Source organism: Cuculus canorus, chromosome 17 (assembly GCF_017976375.1).
Source record: "Cuculus canorus isolate bCucCan1 chromosome 17, bCucCan1.pri, whole genome shotgun sequence".
Lineage (NCBI taxonomy): Eukaryota > Metazoa > Chordata > Aves > Cuculiformes > Cuculidae > Cuculus > Cuculus canorus.
Genome location: NC_071417.1, coordinates 13006699 through 13029967, shown reverse-complemented (window position 1 = coordinate 13029967; position 23269 = coordinate 13006699). Strand labels below are relative to the sequence as shown.

The 23269-nt window shown below is 41.9% G+C and overlaps 1 protein-coding gene across 1 annotated transcript in view; it reads right to left on the bottom strand.

The window, feature by feature from the left end:
* Positions 1 to 682: 682 nt before the first annotated feature.
* MED13L (mediator complex subunit 13L) overlaps positions 683 to 23269 on the bottom strand; it is a 162068-nt gene continuing 139481 nt past the window's right edge. The window contains exons 21-31 of the mRNA XM_054082327.1: positions 21132 to 21576; positions 19570 to 19789; positions 16998 to 17186; positions 15326 to 15549; positions 14745 to 14887; positions 13554 to 13712; positions 12720 to 12896; positions 9705 to 9859; positions 6858 to 7019; positions 4701 to 4813; positions 683 to 3555 (exon numbers count right to left, since the gene is read on the bottom strand). Of these exons, the coding sequence (XP_053938302.1) occupies positions 3423 to 3555; positions 4701 to 4813; positions 6858 to 7019; positions 9705 to 9859; positions 12720 to 12896; positions 13554 to 13712; positions 14745 to 14887; positions 15326 to 15549; positions 16998 to 17186; positions 19570 to 19789; positions 21132 to 21576 (2120 nt within the window). The 3' untranslated portion in view covers positions 683 to 3422. The remainder of the gene's footprint in view (positions 3556 to 4700; positions 4814 to 6857; positions 7020 to 9704; positions 9860 to 12719; positions 12897 to 13553; positions 13713 to 14744; positions 14888 to 15325; positions 15550 to 16997; positions 17187 to 19569; positions 19790 to 21131; positions 21577 to 23269) is intronic.

The following is a 23269-nucleotide window of genomic DNA, read 5'->3' as shown; positions in this document are numbered from 1 at the left end:
AGTTTGTGCAACTGTCTAACATTAAATTTAGCAATAAAACACATCAGAATTAAAGCAGGCTAGAAATAACAGCTACCGAGGAAATCCCACGTGGCCATGGAATGGAGCTGTGACCGGATATGGTGTGGATTCCATCTCTTCATGGAAAATGAGTTCTTTTAAAATACTTTGCCAGTGAACGAGCTACAAAGATCAGTTCCAAAAGCATCTTGGGCCTGCAGAAACTCCCTCACCTCTTTTTGAACAGGCACCGTGGCTTCCGCTGCCAGCAGAAGCTGGCTGGAGGTGTAGCTACGACCGGGAAGAAAGGAAGGGGCAGGTTGTAGTTCGCTGTTGCTTTTTCTTGTTTAGAGGAAAGCAAGGGCTGTCGTACTTAATTGGCCTGGTGTAGTGGGAGGTGTCCCTGCCCACGGCAGAGGGAGTGTAACGGGATGATCTTTAAGGTCCCTTCCAACCCAAACCATTTTGTGATTCTACGACTTAGGGAGGGCACAGGCTGGCCCTGGGGTGACTCCAGGAGGGCAGCAGCAGGGTCTCCAAAGGAACCAGAGCGTTTACTTGCATTTCAGTTCCCTTCCTCTCACACAGAACCTCTACCTTGTGGTGCCAGCCCTCCTTCACTAGGAATGCTACAATCTGAGAGAGAAAGAAAATACTCGTAACAATAAAACTCCTTCAACAGTTTCAGTAATTCAATAATTTATTCATCTAAAAAAGTGTGTAAAAGTATATAGCTCTCATCCACAAGGTATATATGAATGACATTTAAAATGGAGGTCTTTATTATTATTGTTTCTTTTTATCAAAGTCTTTTTTAGTGTATTGTACCAGCGATATACGGTAGATTTAAAATGAACTTCACATTTTTTTTTGTTTTCTTTTCTTTCAAATTGTTGGCTATATATAAAAGAAGCTCACTGCAAAATGCTCAGAGAAAAAAAAAAAGAACAAAACCAAAAAGAAATTCAGAACTCCCCAGAAATGTACAGCTTTTACATTTAAAAAAGGTTCTGAAATATACATACAAGCATGCTGGACATTCCCCGCCCCCTCCCACTCCCTTTAGCTCAAACAACTGTAATAATAATTCTGATTTCAGCATGAATTTCCAAAGTTAGAAATAAAAAAACAAAATAAAATAACTTTCTTCACTCTGTAGGAAAGCCAGGGCTTGTACATTTCAGATTAATTCAGTAAAAAACTCACAAGTAAAATAATGCATATTTAAGGGAAATATTATACAGAACTTTTCACACTGAAGTACATAAGATTTTTTCTTTAAAATCTATTGCCATTCATTTATTTTGCACAAAAACGTATAAATATGTCACCAGCTTCTCTTAACTTAAAAAAATTAAATAAAAGACACCAGATGAAAACTACTCCTCGCTGCCCTTTTGTTTTTTATTCTTAATTTTTACTTAGAACCAGGTTTCTGGGGAAGAAATGCCCCTGGATAAAAACAGCCCATTTTAAAAAGAACAAACAAAATAATAATCCAAAGTTCCAATGATTCCTGGGAACAAATAACCCCCACATGGTAAAAGATTACAAATGTCTACTTTACATTTTCTTCCTCCCCAAGTTAAATTTTTTTATACAAGTTTACAATCTTCATCTTTTTATGCTCTTCAAAAGGCCTTGAGAATTTTCTTTTCTGATTAAGAAAAAATAGTACTGCAATATTTTTCAAGTCAATTTTACACTGTACACGTTAGATACAAATGGTTCGATATCAGATTTTTTTTTTTAACCTATACATTGCAAAGAGGATCCCACACGAGAGGTTTGGTGCAGAGAGCGCAACAATCCATTTACAGGTCACTTCTCTGACTTCACCTTCTCATTACGCAAGCGATTCTTTTTTTTATTATTATTATTTTATATAATTTGTTTTAAATGTTACATTAGTCAAGAAAAATACTTTTTAAAATCATAGAATTTCATTTTTTTTAACCAGAACATGAAAGTCTTTTGGAAGAACTTTAAAATTGGTAGTTTTTTTTCTCCACAGATAGGTAACTAGGTCACACAGCCTGATCAAAGTGCCCGACCCCTCACGTAAGGCAGTCCGTGCCTGCTGCACAGTGCAACCACAAACATTAGAAAATGGAGTTTAAATATAAACCCCTTGAAGCCTGGAATGAAGGAGTCATAAAAATACTTCAATTAGCCATTAACCTTTAAAATGGCAATCATTTCACTAAACAAAGTAACTTTGCCACCACAGTGGTATAACTTCAAGTACTAATTTAATGATATAATTTTAAAAAATTATTTCTTTGAAATAATATTCCTATAGTCAGAAAAAATACACCAGATTTGTAACTGATTTAGTGTAAACAAAAACCATATTTTTGGATATGTACATGGACGAGTCTGCCCAGAATTAAAGGGCGACTTGGGTTTCAGTAAAGTTTCCTAGCATCACTAAATTTACTGGAAATATATTTCGATCATAGCTCTACAATAGATTAATTTACCACTTTCCACATGCCCTTACACTGGGCTTTAAAGTATTTTTCCTCCTACCTCTCACTCTCTCTTCCTCCATTAGGTAGTGTTATCCTTCATTGAACACTGGCCGCTCCCCGCTGTAACCACACTAAACACAGGTGAGAATTCCTTAAAATGCATAAAAATTTCTTAGCAGATTGCCCTGCCCTTCCCAGCTTGGACTCTTGATTGTTTTTAGCTTCAGTTTTGATGTCTAGATCAGAAGAGTGAGAGGTATGTTGATAAATAACCCTACAGTGGAACGGAGCTGGGTTTCTAAGATATTCAACTGTTCCTGGTCCTTTATAATTTAATCCCTCCCCTCCCCAAACCTAAAAATAAATAAAGTATCTCCAGACCATTCATATCTACATGGACAGGTAACAAATGCATGCATTCATCCCAGTCCACTCTGATGGGAACTCCAGGGTGACAGAAAATTCCAATAGTTACTACAACTGCGTGCTTTGTGGGTTTTTTTTCCTTCTGCAAAGTCCCAGTTTATGATGATCAAACAAGACAAGTTCTGGACAACCCAAGCTGGCCACCACCAAGTGTTTTGACTTGCAGGGCTCTTGGTTGCTTCTCAGCGTTCCTAATGCAAAAGATAGCCGAGTCGTCCTTAAAAAAATAAAATATTAAAAAAAATCATCACACTGACCAGTGGTTACTGGGCCACCACACTAACACTGGCGTGAGGTTACTGTGTGTTCACTGTTCGTGGATGTTCCCAAGGTTTGGACTGAAGCTGCCAGAGATGTTGATGGGTAGATGAGTTTGAACACTGCAGAATTCACATGTGCTTTTGGAGGAACAGAAGCACAGCACAGGACTGGTCTGAGACAAGCAAAACTGTGATCTTTGCAGACTGTGGCACGTTTCTCAGTTGAGGGGAGAATAAGCCAGAAGAAGTGCTTTTCTATCTATTAGAGTAAATTCATGATGGCATTGTACAGCTGAGTGAGCACCACGAAGTGGACAGGAAGGCAGGAGCTGCGATCCTGAGTGGCAGGGTTACACGTAAGCCAGGACAGTGCATTGTACTGCTCCAAAACAAACCTGCAGAGGAGAAATGCAGAGAAATGAAACTGGAATTGCTTCATCTCCTTGTCTTTTCTAGAAGATTTACTTCAGCTTCTCTCTGGTCTGGTCTGGTGACACAATGCCATGAGGGCTGCCTGGCTGTATGGCCGCTGGCGGTGCTGGCTAAGGAGGAAACTCTCTGCAAAGGCACACGTCGGGGAAGCGTGAATTTTGGTATATCTGAACTCGACCCAAGCTATTTCAGTGTAGGCCCTGCCCAGTACAGAGCAGAGACTATGGACTTGGTGCCACCAGTGCTGCATTCACAGCCTTGGGGCCTGAACACCTCTAAGGATGGGGGTTTCACTGTCTCACTGGGCAACCTGTGTTGTGACCCTGTATCTGATGCAAATTTCTCATGCTGTAACATGTGTCTGTTCTATCTCATTCTTTCTCTGTACATTGCAACATATTTTTACTCAAAGCAAAGACAGTAGTGCCTGGACGGCTCAGTCCTCTAAGGATGTATAGTCAGATCTTCTAGAAGAACACAACATCAATTTTCTTAGATTAGATTACTCTTTGTGCTTCCTGTGAACACCTCCTACCTGCTGAAATGCACACATTTGTTCCCTGGTGAGTGCCACCCTGTGTGCCAGCTCATAAACCAGACCTTTTTCAGTCGCCAACAGGTGGGATGGAGGCACACAGTGCTCTGTTTATCTTGTACAATGCAATACTCAACTCTGCATTAATTCAGGAGCAATGTCTCTCTATCCCAGTTCCTAAGATAGTGACATCAGGAGAACGCTTTTATCTCCTTCTATAAATCAGTTCAATTTGGTGAAGAAAAATAACTATTGGCACAGTCTAGATGAGACCATCAGCTCAGCAGAACAATCCTTGGGAGGCAAACCAAGGCATGCACAGTAATGGAAAGCTGTTTGTCGGTCTCCTTTCACAATTTGTACGGTATTATGGAAAACAGATGAAATAACCCTTAAAGTCCTGCTCTTTGGTGTTGGAGGCTGCAGCTAAAGCCAGAGCTGTCCACTGCTCCGAGACACACTTGTAGGGCAGAGCAGAGTTACAGGCTGTTCATAAAGCCAAGAAATAATTGTGTCACATTGAAAAGGTCCCCGTAACCTTAGGGAGGAAATGCAAAACCTAGAAGACATTACCTCAAGACATCTGATGTAGTTTTAGAGTCAAGGGGGTGAGGAACTCGCTGGGAATTCCTGGCAGGTAGAAGCTCATCTGTCTGTGCTACAGAGATGTGGTGATGTAATGAGGCCTGCATAAAGGAAAAAGCACAGATTAACCCTTCATATAGCGAGCACTCCGGAAGACCCACAGTGAACAAACACATTGTGAATGGTCTTGGGATAGCAAGGAACGTTGGCAGTCCTTTCTTGAACCCACTGTGACAATGTGCATTTCCACATTCCATAACAATTACATTTTTGAGCAACTGAATTCTCTTCTTGACTGGAATCAAGGATCATTAAAAAAGATTCTTTTATTCTGTTCTTAATTTTAGTCAGGGAAGAAGCGATGAGGAGAAACCCTTGGGATGCATCAGTGGTTCTTTGGGGATTTTGATAGCAAACCACTCTCCCAGGAAAAACCCGTCACAGATAACAGCACAGAGGTGAGTGAGGTTCCACCCCCCAGTACCGCCTTGGTCCTGCTCTGTGCTCTTGTGCTTTCCCTGTCTGTCTCACCTTCTGGAGCAAGGCTTGTGTGTTAGTTTATACAAAAGTAGGAAAGGGATTTCATATTGACCATATGTAGGGGTAAGAGCACCCACGAGAGCCTTGCAAGTGGGTTCCCAAATCCACCACGCAGCCTGCCGAGGCAAAACCTTAAACTGATACTCCTCCAATTATAGCACGCACATTAGAAGTGAAATACTTCAGCTCAGAAATGTTTAATCTAAATCAGACAAAGATGACTCAAATCTGTACGTCTCACATGCCGCACGTGTTTCTTCATTGTAGCACTGTGCGGCATGAAAGAGCCAGCACCACCTGCTTACTGAACACCGTACAAGTTCCTGCATGAGTCAAAAATTGTCCAAACCAAACTAGCATGATCCAACGCAAATGAAACATTTAATTTAGCCTAGATCTGAGAGAGGAACTGTGTTGAGCTGGGGGGATGCTGTATGGAGGGAGCTGGCTCCTTCTTTGCAGTACAAATCTAGTATAAGCTTACAGAGGGAATTCAGGGAGTTGCCTGGAGCTCTGCTGGCTGTGTTTCACTGCTTGAACTGAAACAGCCTCTGGATTACTCATTCACAAAGAAAAGGGAGCTCTAAGTTTAGCATAAAACTTCACCTCTAGCTCCAAGACCACGCTAGCTTATTTTTTATATTATTTTAAAATCCCCATTCTGTCAGTTTGAAGAAAAGCCCACGCTTCGGGGAAATCTATCCATGAAAAGTGCAGTGCGAGGAGCAGGGGTCGGCACTCTGCTGGCGGCAGTGCTGTACTGAACAGAAAGCGTGCCGTGCCGGCTGCAAGGCTTTGCTAACATCGGTCCAGAAACTGCTTTTTTAGCATGAGGGAAGACATTCTGAACACCTTTATGTTCATAAATGCCTGATAGACAGAGCTGAGAGAACTGAGTGAACAGACTTGCAAAAATGTTTAGTATTTGTTAATTAGGCTGGGAATGGATAAAATAAGCAGTACTATCTTTAATTTTTCTGTACATTGTTTGCTCGAATAGGTATGTGATCCTATTCAAGGCAGATCTTCCACCTTCCTTCCATGTTCATCAGCTCACATTTTGTGACACAGCTCAAATAAGGAGCTGTGTGACACTCTGCAGGGATCAGGGAATGTAGTGAACTTGCTGCACACGTCTTGCACTACAGGTTCTGGAATGAGAGGTATCAACTTCATTCTAACAGTATAGATCCACAGTGCCACTCCAGCCGGGGCACAGAAATGGACAGTAACTGCTCTATCTTGAGGTGCCACTCTCCTGTCTAACTGTTAAACTGTGTTGTAACTGCATTGTGGCAGGACAGAAGATCTGTCCCTCCTGTCCATCATTGCATATGAAAACTGGGACACTTTCTAACACCAGACACAGCTTTGATGATTTGTATTTAGAAGCTGCCTAACTATTTGATTTTCAGGTAATGGCTTTAGAAACAGAATACAGTTTTAATAACCAGCTGTCTTAACTACATTTAAACCTAAGACTGTGTTTCTGTTTCCAGTACTGTCACAGCTGTAGTAACATGCAAAGCCAACGTTCAAAGAAAATTCATAGGATATAAATACAATTCTTCTCTCTTTTCCCTGTGAAAGGACACCAAGACTGACCTTCAAGAAGAGGGGACACTGGTTTTGTGCCTGAGGACAGGATGACCAGAACCACTGCGGAAGATTCTCAGCTTTGGCAGTTGACACGAAGTATCCGAGAGCAAGAGGTTGCTGCTTCAGTTCTTCAGGGGCTTCTCTGGAGAGGAGACGCTCCCCTTGGCTCTGAAAGAAGAGGTGAAAAGACAGGTTTGTCGTTTATCTTGCATCCCATTCCAGTAACATTAATTCTGTTTACTAATCACTCAGTCTTTAATCCAGTTGTGTCCTGTTACTAATGAGCGATCCTTCAGTCAGTGAAGGGTGGGGAAAAAGAAGCATCTGCCCTGCTTTTCAGTTTCTTTCAGTTATTTATTTATAGTCTGTACTTTTGCAGTATTAATTACTGATTCTTATATATGGACCCAGCAGTTATTTGGAGAGGAGAGGAGAGTTAAACAAGACAAACAGCTGTAAAACCAATTTCATCAGACTTTGAGTCACCGCCTGTCAGCACATACATTGTGCAGATTTCTGCAGAGTAAAACCTAGATGAGCCTTCCATACCCAAGGCGTTGGGTGTGAGCTTGCCTACCTCAGTCCTGTGTGTGCGTATAGAGATAGACCCTTGCAGATCATGAACAGTGTTACCAAAGCTGCAAGGGTCTCCTCAGGTATCTGAAAGGGTGCCTACCATTCCATTCTAGAGGATGTTCCTATTTCAAGAACACTTTGGTTTTTTTGGAAATACCCTTTTATTATTTTGCTTTTACTTTTCTTTCATAGAGGAAAAAACCTCAAAGATGCTTGTAAAGTATTTTAGCTTGTACCTTATCCCAGAAGATGAGGATAGCAATTCATTTAATCCATAAACATCTCCTAAGTCAATAGGTAAGAAAGAAAAAAAAAAAATTCCATGGCACAGAAAATGGCCTCATCACAAAGCTTTCACCTCTAGTCCTTCAAGCAGGTCTGTCTCCAAAGGTAATATCTTGATCAGGAATCAAAGGAAGTTAAACACTCCATAAAGCTTAGAGAAGGCTGCAGCTCACCTGGCTGCGGGCACTCGAAAAGCCTAACAGCAACTCTGAAACTGGCTGCTGAGCAATCAGGACTTCCATTCTAAACTGCAGCAATCAATTACGGGTTACATGGGCGAAGGCTTGACCTTCCCTGACCCACAAGGTAATGATCACACGCTGTTGCTTTTTTAGAACCAAAAATTACACATCAATTACTAGGCCCTTGTTAATGGTTAAACTGAATTACTATGACAGGTTCATCTAGAAATGGCTTGTCCAGGTCCCTAAGCTCTTTGGTCATTAACCTTTCCGTGCTGTTCTCAAGCCAGTTGGACAGAGTTTTGTAAACGCACTTCTGAAAGCAGTACAGAATGGAGATTGTTGAATGAACCGAATAAGGCAGAGAAATTGTACTGAGTGAGGAGTCATGATTTATGGCTGGAGGGTTTAGAAACAGAATTTAAAACTTCTAATTTGCCCACATACCTGTTTGAAATAACCAAGCAACAGTAACATGTAATTATTTAGCCCTTGAAAAGTGGGTTGGACTATTGACATAAGGTAACGCGGTTGTGCACTGAATACACAGTATTAGCATTTTTGTGGCTGATGCAGTAGTGATTTTTCACTCTCAGTCTATATTAAGCTGAATATTGAAGCACTTCGGCAGAGGTTGCAAGGAAAATTCTTCCAGGTGGTGAAAGTAACACCAGTTAGTCAGTTGGAGGGAATGAGAATTCTTTTCTGGAGATATCTTATTTACACTTAGAAAACTGCACCACTTTGTTACAGAGGCTGAATGAGCAGCATCATTCATGGGCAAAAACCCAGCTGTACGTACACCTCCTCGAAGTCTCTTCATGTATCTTTCTTTCACAACAGATGTAGTTTCCCTTGATAAAACTGTTTAAAGGCACCAGTGATGGTCACAGGTCCACATACAGCTACTGAAATTACTGCAGTTCACAAACCTAGAACTCTTAAATGCACGGGGTTGTCTGTTTCTTGTATAAAAGTTTGCCCATTTCTTTAATAAAATACTGTAACATGCTGCTGCTTTAAATGTCCCATTTATAGAATAAAACTTGCTGCAGGAAATTATGAAGCATCAAACTTCTAACTACTTGTGATAGAAACCACTTTAAGAGTAGAGGTAAATCTCTTCTACAGTTACGTGTACAAGTAAAAGATTCCCATCAAACATGATCCAAAGCTAAAGCTGATTCAAAAAAATACCTTGAATTATCAAAAATAATTTGCATTTTAAGTAATCACAAATGTTGGAACCAACTTTATAAAAACCACTTCAAACGAAACTATCTTACAGACTTTCTGTGCTCTGGGCTAATTTTTACTAAGAAAACATTTGCATAAACATCCAGCACCTATGGAGTTTCCATGGGTAGGGTTTCTTTATGAGGAGAATTATCTCCCTTCTTGGCTCCCCTATAATATGAACAAAGCTGTCATCTCTTTCTTTCTCTCAAAGACTTGTCCAGTTGTGCCAGGGACATTCCATACAATTCCAGAAAAACATGGATGAGTACAGATTCATTTATATGGCATCATTAGCTATGGCTCTGCTACACAGAAATAAAGCTTTTCTCAGCCCCCCTCTTCCTCTCAACTATCTTCTACACTCACAATTAATTTTAGATAGTCAAGGCAGAGGCGTCCCCTGCACTAGCAGTTAGCCAAGACTTACGTTAATTTCTGGTTGCTGTTGACCTAATTAAGTTGGAGACTCTACAGGAAATGAAGATTTTTTTTATTTTTTTTTTTTTGAGGAGCTGGGTTTTTTTTATGTTTTCTTTTCAGTAGCACGTGCCCTACAGTGCTGCAGCCTTACCCTGCTGTGCTGGAAGTGAGATCCCACTCCAATGCCAGATGGTGATCCAGGGGAAGGAACTGGGGAGGAATTTGGTGAGGAGTGAAGATTCCCTGTTATTAGAATTCTAATGTCATTGTCCATGTCATCTGGGAATGGGAGGTCAAACATGTCATCTGAAAAGGAAAAGAAAGAATAATTTCCAATGTGCTGTACTCATTTTTGCAAGAAAACTTTTGCAATTTAGAGTCATCGTAGAATCATGGAATGGTTTGGGTGGGAAGGGATCTTAAAGCCCATCCAGTTCCAAGCCCTTGCCATGTGCAGGGACACCTCCCACTGGATCAGGTTGCTCCAAGCCCCATCCAACCTGGCCTTGAACACCTCCTCCAGGGATGGGGCAGCCACCACTGCTCTGTGCAACCTGGGCCAGGGCCTCCCCACTCTCATCATGAAAAATTTCTTCCTAATGTCTAGTCTAAATCTTTTCCCTTCCAATTTAAAGCTATTCCCCCTGTCCTATCACTATATGCCCTTGTAGGGGAATTTATTACCATTCCCTTTAATTTCTTATCATTCCCTTTTTTTTTTTTTACATACTCTAAGACAGATGAAAGCAGGAATAAACACTGCACTGTTTAATCCTTCTTAGCACCTTTGACTGCCGCCGCACGCACTTGAAAGTAAAAGCTGGCAGACACACACTAACAATGGTCAGAGAGTGAACAAAAATTCAGCTTATTCAGAATCCGAACTGAACTTTTTAACAGAAAAAATGACACCTGGTCACAGAAATCCATTAAGAGGACACTTGAAGGATATTAAACAACTCTTGTGCATTATGCTCAGCAGATGCTGCTCTTTGGGCTTCCAGTTCCACACCCCAATGCTTCGGCACATTTACTCAAAATCACAGAATCATAAAACCATTAAGGTTGGAAAAGACTTCTTAAGATCATCCAGTCCAACCATCAGCCTAACCCACTGTGCCTACCAAACAATGTCCTGAAGTGCCACGGCCACACGTTTTTTGAACCTCTCCAGAGATGGAGACATCACCACTGCCCCGGGCAGCCTCTGCCAGGGCTTCACCACTCTGTCAGTGAAGACATATTTCCTAATATCCAGTCTAAACCTGCTCGGGCACAACTTGATGCCATTTCATCCCATTCCTTGCTACCTGGGAGGAGAGCCCAGTACCCATCTCGCCACAACCTCCTTTCCAGGAACTGCAGAGAGTAATGAGGTCTCCCCTCAGCCTCCTCTTCTCTAGGCTAAACAGCCCTGGTTCCTCAGCACTCCAAATATTCCAGGAGCAGCCCTAGCAGCTTCTAGGAAATTGCTGACAGCCTCAGTGAGGGCAGGGAGTGATTATTTCATGACTATTTCAAACACTGCACCAGGATTTCCTACAATGCAGCTTCTGATGTTTTGCTTTCTTCTCAGACATTAAATACAGTTGTATTATTGTAACTGCCAGCTTTAATTTGGTTTCTCCTAATATGCGGGAAGGGCATCAAGATACAGTGAAGACGTGTTTGCATTCCATGGGAATGCATCCCATTACTCAGCCATTTGAGACACAAGTTATGCCACCAGTAATTTCCGTGATAGAAAGCTAAGACTTCATAAGCACAGAGAAAAAAAAAATACAAGCATCACAGTATGGTTTATAGGGTTTTTTTCCCTTATTCAGATTTCTTAGCAGGCAAAGGTGGCTAAACATGACCATTTTAATGACATTTAAAGTACATCTTTGGGGACTGAAAGGGACAGTGGGAGCTGTCTGAATTAACTGGATTAATTACAATTGCAGCCAAATTTATACTCGAACACATGGAGCCCTAAAGAGAGTCACACATTTCTACATTTTCTAATAAATAATTCATCTTGAAGAATTTACTTTGCATGAAAATGGAAAAGGATGTTTGTGTTTTGAGCTAATTTCACCTGAAATTCCTTCATCTTCTGAAGTGAAATACAGGATGGCAAGAGCAATGAATTCACTTCGTTTATTAACTTCTGTCCTACAACCTCAGTAAACAACACAGAACTAATGTCATGCTCTGCTTCGCCTCCAAAGCATAAATGAGACAGCTAATAGCCTAGGAAGCTGTTTAATCATTAAGTAGAACAGGGTTAAGAAAATTAAATTTAACACCATTTTAGAAAACGCCAGTTCTTGTACCAGGTTCTAATTAGCATCTGAAGCACTAAAGGGCAGGTTAATGCAGGTTAAATATTTGTCAGCAGAGCATTCAAGTCAGGATTGTGGGGCCTTGAAAGGACAGCTGCTGCAGTGTTCAGCGGGCAACTTCCCTCCGGCAGGGCCCACCGGCATTCCAGGAGGAACAGATCAAAGCAGGCCCTTGCATTGAAAATAGCGGGCTTTTCTTCCTCGCTGTACTGTTTAACTTCTCTCTTCATAGAATACTTCTATTGTAGATGTGTGTAGTTACTCTCTTTCAAATTATTTAATAATAATTCTTCAGGATTTATGGTGAAACAGTTAGGAAAACATTATTTGATAGAAAGTATTAACCAGAGTCTTGCTGACACAAACTATGGGGTTAAGCATGCCTGAGAAAACACGCTGCTGACATTGAGAGTGCTCAGGTTGGTCTATTCTGCCTGCTTCACAGGAAGATTAAAATTCTAACCCAAGTACCTCCTGCCTCACAAGCTCTGTGCACACCAGGGCATGAAGCGAGCCACTACAATAAAATAAGTTGGCCTGAACAAGTCACAACAAGAAGAAAAAACACTTCTTAGTCTGTGCCCTTTTGCATATAGATTGTCAGGATCATTTTGGGGATAAATCAGTACGGTTATCTGAAAAGGAAGTTCAGAAAAACACCGTTCATGATCTCCTAACCACAAAGTTCAGTACTGTTCTCTGTACATGAAGTCAGGGTGCTGTGGGGCCCACAGGAGAGCATCAGCGTTCGGTTTTCATTCGTGGCTGGTGCAGCCCTGCTGGTGTTCTCAACAGGCCACTGGGCATTCATGAGTATCCCACTCACACCCGACACACACCGTTAGTAGGGCTGAATCCATCCTCATTTGGGTAATTCGCTGGTGCCACCTGGATAGTAGCCGAGGTTGGGAAAACCAGGATGTGTGTACAGGAGGCATCCTGAGGGGTGTTCAGCTGAGATGACTGCAGATTCAGCGCAGTACTCCGCCCAAACACTGATCCCATAGTGACAGCATCTTCCAGAACCGAAGCAACAGCAGAGATGTTAATTTGCATCATCTTCAAAATCTATTTTCTGTATTCAATTACATTTCTAAGCATCTAATCTCGGTTTGCAAGCTAATACACGTGTTTAAAGGTTCTTATCTTAAAAAGAATACATTAGTAGAAGAACTGGAAATTAAGATCACAAGCTGTGTAGATAATATTTAGCTGTGTGAATTTCCATACAAGGCCCCACCTTTTCTTTCATTCTGTTGTCCCTTCATCAAGGATTTACTTGTTAAATGAGCAAGTTAAACACATTTTTGACACATACATCTGTGTAATAATGAAATACATCCCACTCTGGTTGACATAAAAAAAAGCAGAACTTGCCATCTATTTTCACATTGCAAAATCTCTGCTTTGAAAGTTATTCAAATTGAGTAATTTTCAAGCTCGTTCAATTCTGTTTCATGTAGTAATCTTTTATTTCTAAACTAAAAAAACAGAGTAGTTGGTAGAGATATGTCACCATGTACATTAAAAAGTATGTGCTCAGGTAATGTAACAAATAAATAAAGGGCACCTCAAAATTACAAGGTCTTCTCATTGGACTCGGAGGTCTCCCAGAATTAATGTGCTTAGGTGCAAAGTATGCTAAAAGAAGAAGAGAGCTGGATAAAATTTACCTGGCATCACAACAAATGACCCCTGTGGCTCCATGGCCACTAAGCAGGCACTGAGGATAGAAGGAGAGTCTGCTGATGAGATGCCACACATGCGGCACACCTCCTTTAGCTGTTTGCTGATTGTCTGCAGGGAACACTCCCCGAGGAGGATACTCCAGTCTGAAATAGATAAGATGATAGCAGAATATAAGGGGGTTCTGAAAGAGCCAGAACTTGTTTGAAAACAGGAAAACATTAGCAATATTTTGCTAACACCGTGCTGTCCTGGACCCTGCTCCCCACCTACGCCAGCTGTGTGATGGCTCTTCAAACCAGCATGACTGCAATATTGAAATGTAAGCAGAGATAGGAATTCACACACTCAACACCAGAGAAATCTTGTTAAACCTTGTTATGAATAAAAATACACTAAAGAACGGAAATTCCAGTGGAGGTGCAGATATATGTCCCAACTCAGCAGATAGATAGAGACTGACAGCACCCTCTCAGAATCTCATTTTCTTCTAATCTGTTGCCAAACAAAGCCCAGATAGTGGCCGCAGCCACTAGAAATGGAAGAAAAGATATTGAAGGCGTGTATTTAGGCATGAGAGGAATCACTGTTGAAGTGAAGCAAGGCAGTCAGTCCCTCCTACCCTTGTTGGATTGAGGAGGCACCTATACCTGCACCACTCCAGAGCTCCCTCTCAGTTCCCCTAGAGCTGGTGGGAATGCTAAGTGTTGGGAGCTCTTTGCAGGCCGCAGCGTACCTTGCTGCTGGCTGACCCCAGCGCTCAGCCAGTTCTGTGTATCACAGAGAAACAATGACATTTCTTCAGTAACTTGTTAGCATGAAATTTTTGTTTGTTAAGTTAAGTGTAGGAATCAGAGTTGAATCCTATTCCTGTGACAGGAGAACTATTGTTCAGATCTGTTTCTAAGATGTGACAAAACCCACAACTTCCACTTGGGAATACCCTGCACAACTATGAGTTACCCTACACAACACAAGGCACAAGGGAAGGGTGTCAACCCAGTGTACGAACAAGCAAACAGTCTGTGCAAACCAGTACAAAAACTCAGTGCCAGGATAAGGTTATCTCTCAGATTTCTGCTTTTAAAGGTTCATGATCTAAGTCATTCTGCCCTGCACGCTAGGGCCATGTCTTCACTCCCAAGCCCCAGGCAGTGGCAGCACTGACATTTCAGTACCTTTCAGCTCCCCGTGGCCCAGGCGCCCGAGCCGCCCGATTACAACTCTCCACGGCAGTGATGTCATCTGTATGATACCAATGCACCATTCCCAGAGCTTCTGCAGGCCGATCTTACGTGCAGACAACTTGCTCCTCCTTGACCTGGAAGATAAGGAAGGAAAAAAAAAAAGAGGAGCATCGAGGACAATATTCAGCTTTCTATTCTGTATAATTATTTTGCGGCTTCCCCCTTACAGGAGTTCTTACAGCTCGGTGCAGTGCCTACCTTACTTTTCACTATCATGCAGCAGAACGACTACGTGTCTGCTGTCAGCACCATCACTGCAGAGACATGTGAGAGGTGTCACTGTGCTGAACAACACACTGGTTGTCCTTGAAGGTCAGAGTTGCAGGTAGCGATTATAAAACAAGTGTAACCCAGAACTTTTTTTCCTCTACGGTTTACAAGTTCTAAACGTGCCAACTGAAATGTCATCACATCAGCAGGAAATATGATTAGAAGGGATGCACAAGAAACTAATAAGAGTGAGGGATGGCAACTATCAGTCTCGATACGGTGTAAAAAAGGGAGGTTTCTACCTGTTTGGTACATCAATATTGACTATGCAGGTTTCCAGCAGTTCCCCATGAAGGTCAGTGCAGGACGCCAGAAGCCAACGCTGATCATGAGACAAACAATATCCAACGAAAAGCACGTTGTATTTCTGACTGGCCTCTCCGAATGTTTCTCCCAGCTCTGTCTGTTTGTCTTTGATGGGTGCCAGTATGAAAGGTGGCGAGTATAGCTGGATTGGGCTGGGCCTCTGCAATGAAGTCAATGCAATCATGAGCACGTATATCAAAAAGTATTTAATGCAAGAAATACAAAGTCAGACTCACAGCGAGTACAGAAAAACGTGAGTTTAAAAGAGTAAATAAATTCAAGGCATTCCTAGTCAAGAGAGACCTTGGGAAAAGGGGGTCACAGACATTTCATTTCTGCTAGTTAAAAGGATGCACTTCAAACCTTATCTAATGATTTCTTTTTATATACAGGGAAACTACGATATGAGAACAGTCTTTGGAACAGCCAGGAGTTTAAACCTGTTATTGCTTATATCCTTTGCTAAAACTGCTGGCATCTGCTCACCTCCTTCTACTCAGACACTGCCTACAGAAGAACAGAGAGCATGATCTGAAGTGAGGCACCAAGGACTTCAATCAATAATGGTTCAGGTGCAACTCAAACCTTATGTTCAGCTTCTTATCTAGGCACTAGGTATAACATGCCTTCGTGAACTGCAAGCATGATGTCAGAAATACTTTAAGTCTTGCAGCTCACAGTTTAATTTTAGAAATACTTTAGTTTCTGAAACAGATCTGAACTAATTCATCGGATCTGCTGTACTTATGGTAGTGCTTCTCTTTAAGAAACAAAGTACTTCTCAGAAATCCAACGTGTTAAAGGGGATAAGAACTATAGGCCATTCAACATCATTTAACAATAAGCAGAAGCAAACTCGTATTGTAAATAATCCATGTGCGGTCCTCCTGCAGAGTGTGACAGTAACATGTCAGTAAATCCATCTTTTATTAAAAAATGAAATCATAAAGTCACAAGAGTCTGAGACTGGAAGACCCCTCTGATTAGCCAGGCCAATCCTCTTGCTTAAATGGTCAGTTAGAGCGGGTTGCCAGGGACTCTGAGTATCTCCGTTAGTAAACATACAGAGGTATTGGAGATCTTCTCCAAGGACTGAGACATTCAGCCTCCCTTGGCAACCAGTTCCAGTGTTCAATTGCCCCTGGAGTACAAAAGTTTTCTTGTGTTTTTTTTTTTTTTTTTAATTCAAACAGAGTTTCTTGCATTTCAGTTTTGCCCACTGTCTCTCATCCCGTCACTGGACACCACTGAGAAGAGCCCAACTCCATCTCATTCACTCCCTCCCCATGAGGTATTTCTGCACATTTATCAGAGCCCTCCTGGCTCCACAACTGCAGCTCTCGGCCTTTTCTCCACTGTCACATACTCGCATCCCTTAACCATCTTTGTAGCCCTGTGGTGGATTTGCTCCGTAAGTCAGTGTCTCTTGTTTGAGGATTTCTTATTATTTTCTATTTAGCATTAGCTTACTTTTTCCCTTTGCATTATGACTGTCTTCTACACCTTGAAAAATTACTCCTAAAAGTATTTTCTCCTCTGTTTTTGATATTTGAGAAAAGTCAATGCAGTTTATTAACAGGCTTCCCTTTTCTTGGCATCCACACTAACCTCAGGATTTTTGAGGGTCATCTCGATGCTGGCAGCTGGCCCAAAGCCCGTGAGAGACTTGATATGAATCTGGGTGGGCAGTGGCCTCCTGCACTGGCAGTACACGGAAAACGCCAGAGACTTCAAGTGCTGGATGTAGAAAACCTGTTCATCCTTCATTGTCTGCAGCATGTACTGGCAAGGCACAATCTGTAGAATCCAGACAGACAAGAAGACATCATTGAGAGTCTTCAAAGAGCTGTTTGTTATTATCAAACCCAATTCACACATTCATTAGTCATTAAACACCGTGACACTGTATGCAGTAGTCAGTGATTTGCATTAGAGCAGCTGTAGCCTCCGATCACGGCTCCTGCATTCCCTGATACGGAGCTGCTGCTTCCACAGAAAGCCAAGACTCCTACTGCCCACTAAAGGAAAAGTCTTCTTGTAGGGCAACAAACACTGAAGCAGTACTACAACATGACTCTAAGAGCCGACAATCCCAGCTCACTAGAAACTACAGGAATTTTGCTTTCTGTGATACAAACATCACTGAATGAGAAACCCAACTGATGACATAAAAGAACAGATTATTTTCTGCAGTTCAAGCCCTATTTTTCTGAAGTCCAGTTTCTCATTCAAACTGCAGTTTGGGAAGGGCATATAATGAATTGCATATATAACATTTACCAGAGTACCCACAAGCAGTAACTACCAGTGGCTTTTAAAAGCAATACCATAAAACTCGGGCATAGTTTTAATATTAATTGTTTAATCCTCAGTCTGAAACCAAACACCCACATTGAAACAACTCTGTTTTTCTGACCAACATTTCCATGTGCAGGTAAACTGTACTGTATGATCTCAGTATTCCAAACTCTGGTTGGGCAGGTCTGGTTCCAGTCTGTGGTCAGAGCTAGTATTTGTTTGCTCTCCATGTGGGAATCAGCACTACGGTGTCCCCCTCACAGAGCATTGTAAGGAGCAGAATTAAGATTTGTGGAAACATCTTTCCTTTTGAACAGTGAGATCTCTAAGGCGGAAACCCTCAGTACAAAATATTTCTGTTGTATCAAGAATACGAGACCCAAGAAGATTCTTCTAATAAATGCTTTCAGTAATTGCGAAACTTAAGTATCACTAAACTGGGTCTTAAACCAGTGGAACTTTGATAGCATGTTATACTTTGTAAATGTAACTGTGTGTGTTTAAAAGACAACTTCTTAATAAAAAAATTTCTTCCACTGTGTATATGAGCAGTAATAAATCTGTAAATATTTGGGTTTAGTTTATTTTGAAGTAACTGTATATTTGTGTGTGCTCTGGTACAGCTGTGACAATATTGTGCCGGTAACTCTATCCTGTTACCCCTGCATTAGAGCAAATGGTCCACTGTTTGGACTTGAACTGGCAAAACGCCAGGATTTTGAGAAACAAACGGTAAGCATCCAGAAAATAAACAGCACCTAGAAAGAGCTGGTAAGGCCATCAGTTGTCTTACACACACTACGGTACAATTTCACTATACGGACTACATATTCTTACATGTTCTTCTAGTTCAGACCTTGTGATAACAGTTGCTATTTTATTTGGTATCTTCAGGTGTGAATCAATTCAATCACCTGCAGTTGACACAATATGAAGTTGTGAACCTGATTTTTAGTTCATCCCCAGGCCTAAAATACTTTGGTGACAGTTTCCCCCATAATTTCAGAGAATGAAGAGGTCAAAATATGACAAATTACCAAAACTGACATGTTTTCTGTGCCAGTTTGAGGCACTATAATAACTTCTCATTCTTTTCTTTTCCGTTTAAGTTAAAATACTTCAAGCCAAGTTGCGCATACATGAATAAGGCATACAAAATCATTCACGTGCCGCTTCTTGCATAGGTTGCACATGTACATGCACAGCTTGTAGGCTCTGGCCTCCCACTGCCCCCTCATTTCTTTAGCCCAAGGCACAGTGAAACCAGCGGAGGCATGGCAGAATGCAGGCGCTCTGGGCAATAGGCCAGGTTCTGCTTCTGACTACACAAATTCAATTCTTAAATAATTCCATAGTAAGTAACTATTATTATATGCCAAGTTACAGGGTGAATTATTTTTAATGAGCAGATAATAACAATACAATAATTAAATTATGCATTAAATGTCTGGTTTCACATACTCCCATTGGATTAAAAAGTATAAATCAAAGAGAATATAAAAAGCAAACAACTCAACATGCAAAGTAATCAAAGAAGCAACTGGACATTTTTGGCGTTGGCAAGCCAAGCTGCAACTTAAATCCCTCTTCGGGAAGCACCTAGCGTACACGACTGCTAGAAGCCTGCGACAGATTTGATGCCAGGATACTGTGGCCACCTTAAATTAATTTCCTTATGGAAACTAAAGCAAGTCTTTCTTTACTATAGAGCCTCATACTGTAAACAAAATCATTTGTAAAGTCACCTATAGCTTATATGTTATCTTCCATTTTGTAGCAGAGTGTATGTATCACAAGCGTACTGTGAATAGCAGAGTGTACGTATCACAAATGTACTGTGATAGAATGTGCAGTGGGAAGGGACAGAAGAAGGCAGAATTACCTGGAGAATGAAAGAATCTCTCATGTTCTCAGGCAAGTTATCCAACATCTCTGTGTAGCATCTCATCAAACCCAACAGCCAGAAGTTGGTGGAGGCAGATTCTTCATCTGCAGTGTAGGTGAAGGGATCCACCATGTAGATGACAACTGCCGGAGGGTAGGCATTGCTGTCCGCAGACTCTGCCTCTGTGGGAATCCCTACTCGCTCCCGCTCTGTAACACTAGAGACATGCACACTGTTTAATTCAAAGGCAAGTTACAATTGTTCAGTGCTGGTTTTCTGTAAGAGTGTGCACGGCTGAAGCAGAGGAGGAAAGAGAGCAGTACTTTCTCACAGCAGATCTTAATCCAAAATACCCGTTATTAACTATGCATTAAAGATATTTACTATAAAGTCTAACCTAATCTCATTTAATGTAATCAGAATAGATGATCTCTGAAGAATATGTAAAAGCTGAGTGATGGGAGTGCTGAGAGTTCTCGTTTTGTGCGTGCCTGGTTTTGGTGCTGCTTGGGGTTTTCTTTTGGGAGAGGTAGAGGGAGAGAAAAGGAATTGAGAACTGAGGAGAGGTGCCAAAGGAATATTGATGGAGGCTCAAGTCCTCTGGTTAATCACAGCACAGGTTCCATTGGCAATGGAAGGAGAACTGAACATTTTGAAACCCCTCCCACCTCACCCATGCAAGGCAGGGTCAACATCTGTAAGTAATAAAACGCAGCTCAGACTGACTTGGTCAGAAACCATGCTGCAGCTGATAAAACAGCATTTTGCATGGATCCAGTGAATGGATGTCTTAAGGACAACCTGAACCACAACAGGATGTGGGCTTTCACTTAAGATACAGGAACACCATAACATATATCACAACTATTAGTGATACGCGTTATTACAAGAGTAATAAAAAACACGTTCACTCAGGAAGTTACATAAGATGGCAAAAACCATTCTCATAATTTCTGTTTGATGGATGACTATATATAAAATGATGTCTTTAAAAAGCTGTGCTGCTAAAATTTATGTTAAAGTAACAGCAATATAACCCTGTTTCTGACCTCACAGTGCACCTGCTTGCACTCACAAGGGAAGCGAGGTAGAAAATGTCCCTGGGTTGCATTTTGTATCTGTTACCATTACAGGCGTAACGGAGCTGCCGACGTGAGACACATTCAGTGCCGCATAAGAGATCCTGCAGTGTCAGCAGCGATGGCACAGAACCTGCAAGACTCCTTGTGTTTCCCTTGCACTGCAGATGCGGGCCAGACGGGGCATCTGAAGGCATCTCAAATGGAACTACAACACCCATGTTCATGCAGGTGAATTGGGCTTTGTTTTCATAACAAAAAAGCAAGTTGGGTTTTTCCAACTCCCCATTATCTGTTACTGCTATGAAAAAACTAAAAGAGGCCTTGCTCCATGTACAGCTGCTGAGCAGTACTGCATATGCCAGAAGGCCCTCTCCTTACAAGGGTTTCCATAGGCTTTGTGGTTATGGGTTGTATGAAAACAGAACAGTGGATTTAATTATAAGTACTTTGAGCCATTTTAGCTGTTAACTAACTTACCCTTCCTGTCCTTCTTGTTGCTGTTGTGGTAAGTTTTGACCTGATTCTGTGTCTCCTCCAGGACCTGCACTTCCTTGCGAGCGGTCTGCTGTATTTCCTCCAGCGCTGGCATTTTGCCCTGAACCAATGTTCCCACTAAACCCTGGAGTGGAGGTAGTGGCCATCTGGTTAACGCCGGCTGCGGCAGAAGATGCTGACAGCTGTGGCACAGACGATCCAGAGGATGAAGTGCTTCCTGCGGGAAGGCTCGTGGTCCCACTGCTGGGAGTGGAGTTAAAAGAACTGCCTGTTGGTGGTGCTCCAGCAGCTGAAAGACACGTGGAGTTTGAGGGCACAGCTCCAGTGTTCCCAGGTACTTTCTGAGCGTGGCTCGCTGGCGCTGGGGTTTGGTGCTTAGGTGGTAGCAGGAGGCTGCTGTCAAGCTGCAGAGTGGCTAAGTAAGGTGCTGAAATGGCAGAGAGAAGGAAGGAGATTAATGACTGTCTCTCATATCAAAATGCACTGCATTAACCGTAAAGTCGTACGCTATCTTCTGTGCTTTCAGAACATTTCTAAGAGTACACAAATGCTAAGCGGGTATAATCTCCATTATAAATAACTACTTTGGGATCTGTTCTTCAGGGTTTCAGTGCTAACTGATATGAAGCAAATGTCTTTAAAACCAGGACTGACTTTGCAGTGCTTTGTGAACTGGAGTGGGTACTGACACATCACTATCTCTGGCTGAATTGTGTTGTGATAACAGCTTTATGTAGTGTGCAGTTTTGCAGTCTACTACAGGTGATCTTCGTCAGACTGAAAACCTAAAGGTCCCTTTTACCTGCGCTACAATAATGGCAAACCTCATTTAATACAGTTATCTCTGCTTCTCACTATCAAAAAAAGGAGATATGGCAACAATTATTTTTAAGCAATAAATGATTTTTTTTAAAAGTAAATGAATATGTATTATTTCTTTCCCCTCAGAGGCGGCCAGTCACCAGCAGGGGAGATTTCCAGTACTGCCCCTGTCAGGTGCCTCAGGCATGAGATCAACAGCCCAGTTACTGTGCCGTGCACATGCTGTGGATTTCTGCCTGTAAGGCCGGGGCCTTTACAGTAAGTAGCGTTGTAATAATTCCCAGGAATGTGGTGAATTAAAACCGAAAGCAAATGGACTGAGGCAACAGTGTCATTTGAACTAGATGCGTTCTGGCCTGTTCTGCCAGGCTTCCCTCCACTGTGGGGTGAGTATCAGTGGTCTGTAGCTCTGCCCAGCTAATTCCGACACGCACACTTAACGTTTTTTCCAAAACCAGATCACAGTCCTCAAGGTAAGCAGCCCTAAGAATCGTCACGCCTGTTTCAGAGCAAAGGCAGTAAGTGCTTTTCCAGAAACCACTTAAAAGTTCCTGGCTATTTTTAAACAGGGAAACAGTTTGGACATTTCATCTCAAGCATGACACACTTCTGTGGCTGGTGTTCTACGACCCCTGCCTGGCTGCCCGGCCAGCACTGTCTCTGCAAATGGATTTCCAGTGACCTTTTGGATGGGCCTGGGGCTAAGATCTCATTTCTCAGTGATACACACAATACATGTTACACTGCCTCTAGATCCGCTCTGGAATGCACAGCCACGTCTCTCTCCAGACAAAACCTGGGAGCAATGCTAGATGAATCCAGGCACTTATCCAGGCTCAGCCAGGACCAGTTTCCTAATACTGCCCCAGAAGGCTTTATACCCGTCCACATTCCTTCATGAAACAAGCACACCTGATATTATGTAATAAAAGAACCAATGTGGCAGGTGGTCATAAGAAAAAAAAGACTAATCTTTTAAAATATCACTGTTTCGGAATGGAAATGAGCTTATATGGGGTCCAGAGGAAACCATGCCTTCAGGGCAACGTGGTTCAAAGTATCCACAGGCAGCAGATGGAGGCCTCAGTCATCAGTGACGGTGTTACTGTCTCCTCTCCACCTGTGTTAACCCATTCGCCCTTTGCAGTTTCTTTGAACTCGTCTTTTATAAAAATAAATGTTATGCTCTAAGGCACCAGAGGTGTGATGATCCATACCAGTACCACATAAACCAGATTAGTTTATACATTCAGTCTTGCATAGAACAGCTTTGGGGCGTACAAATGTTTTACACCAAA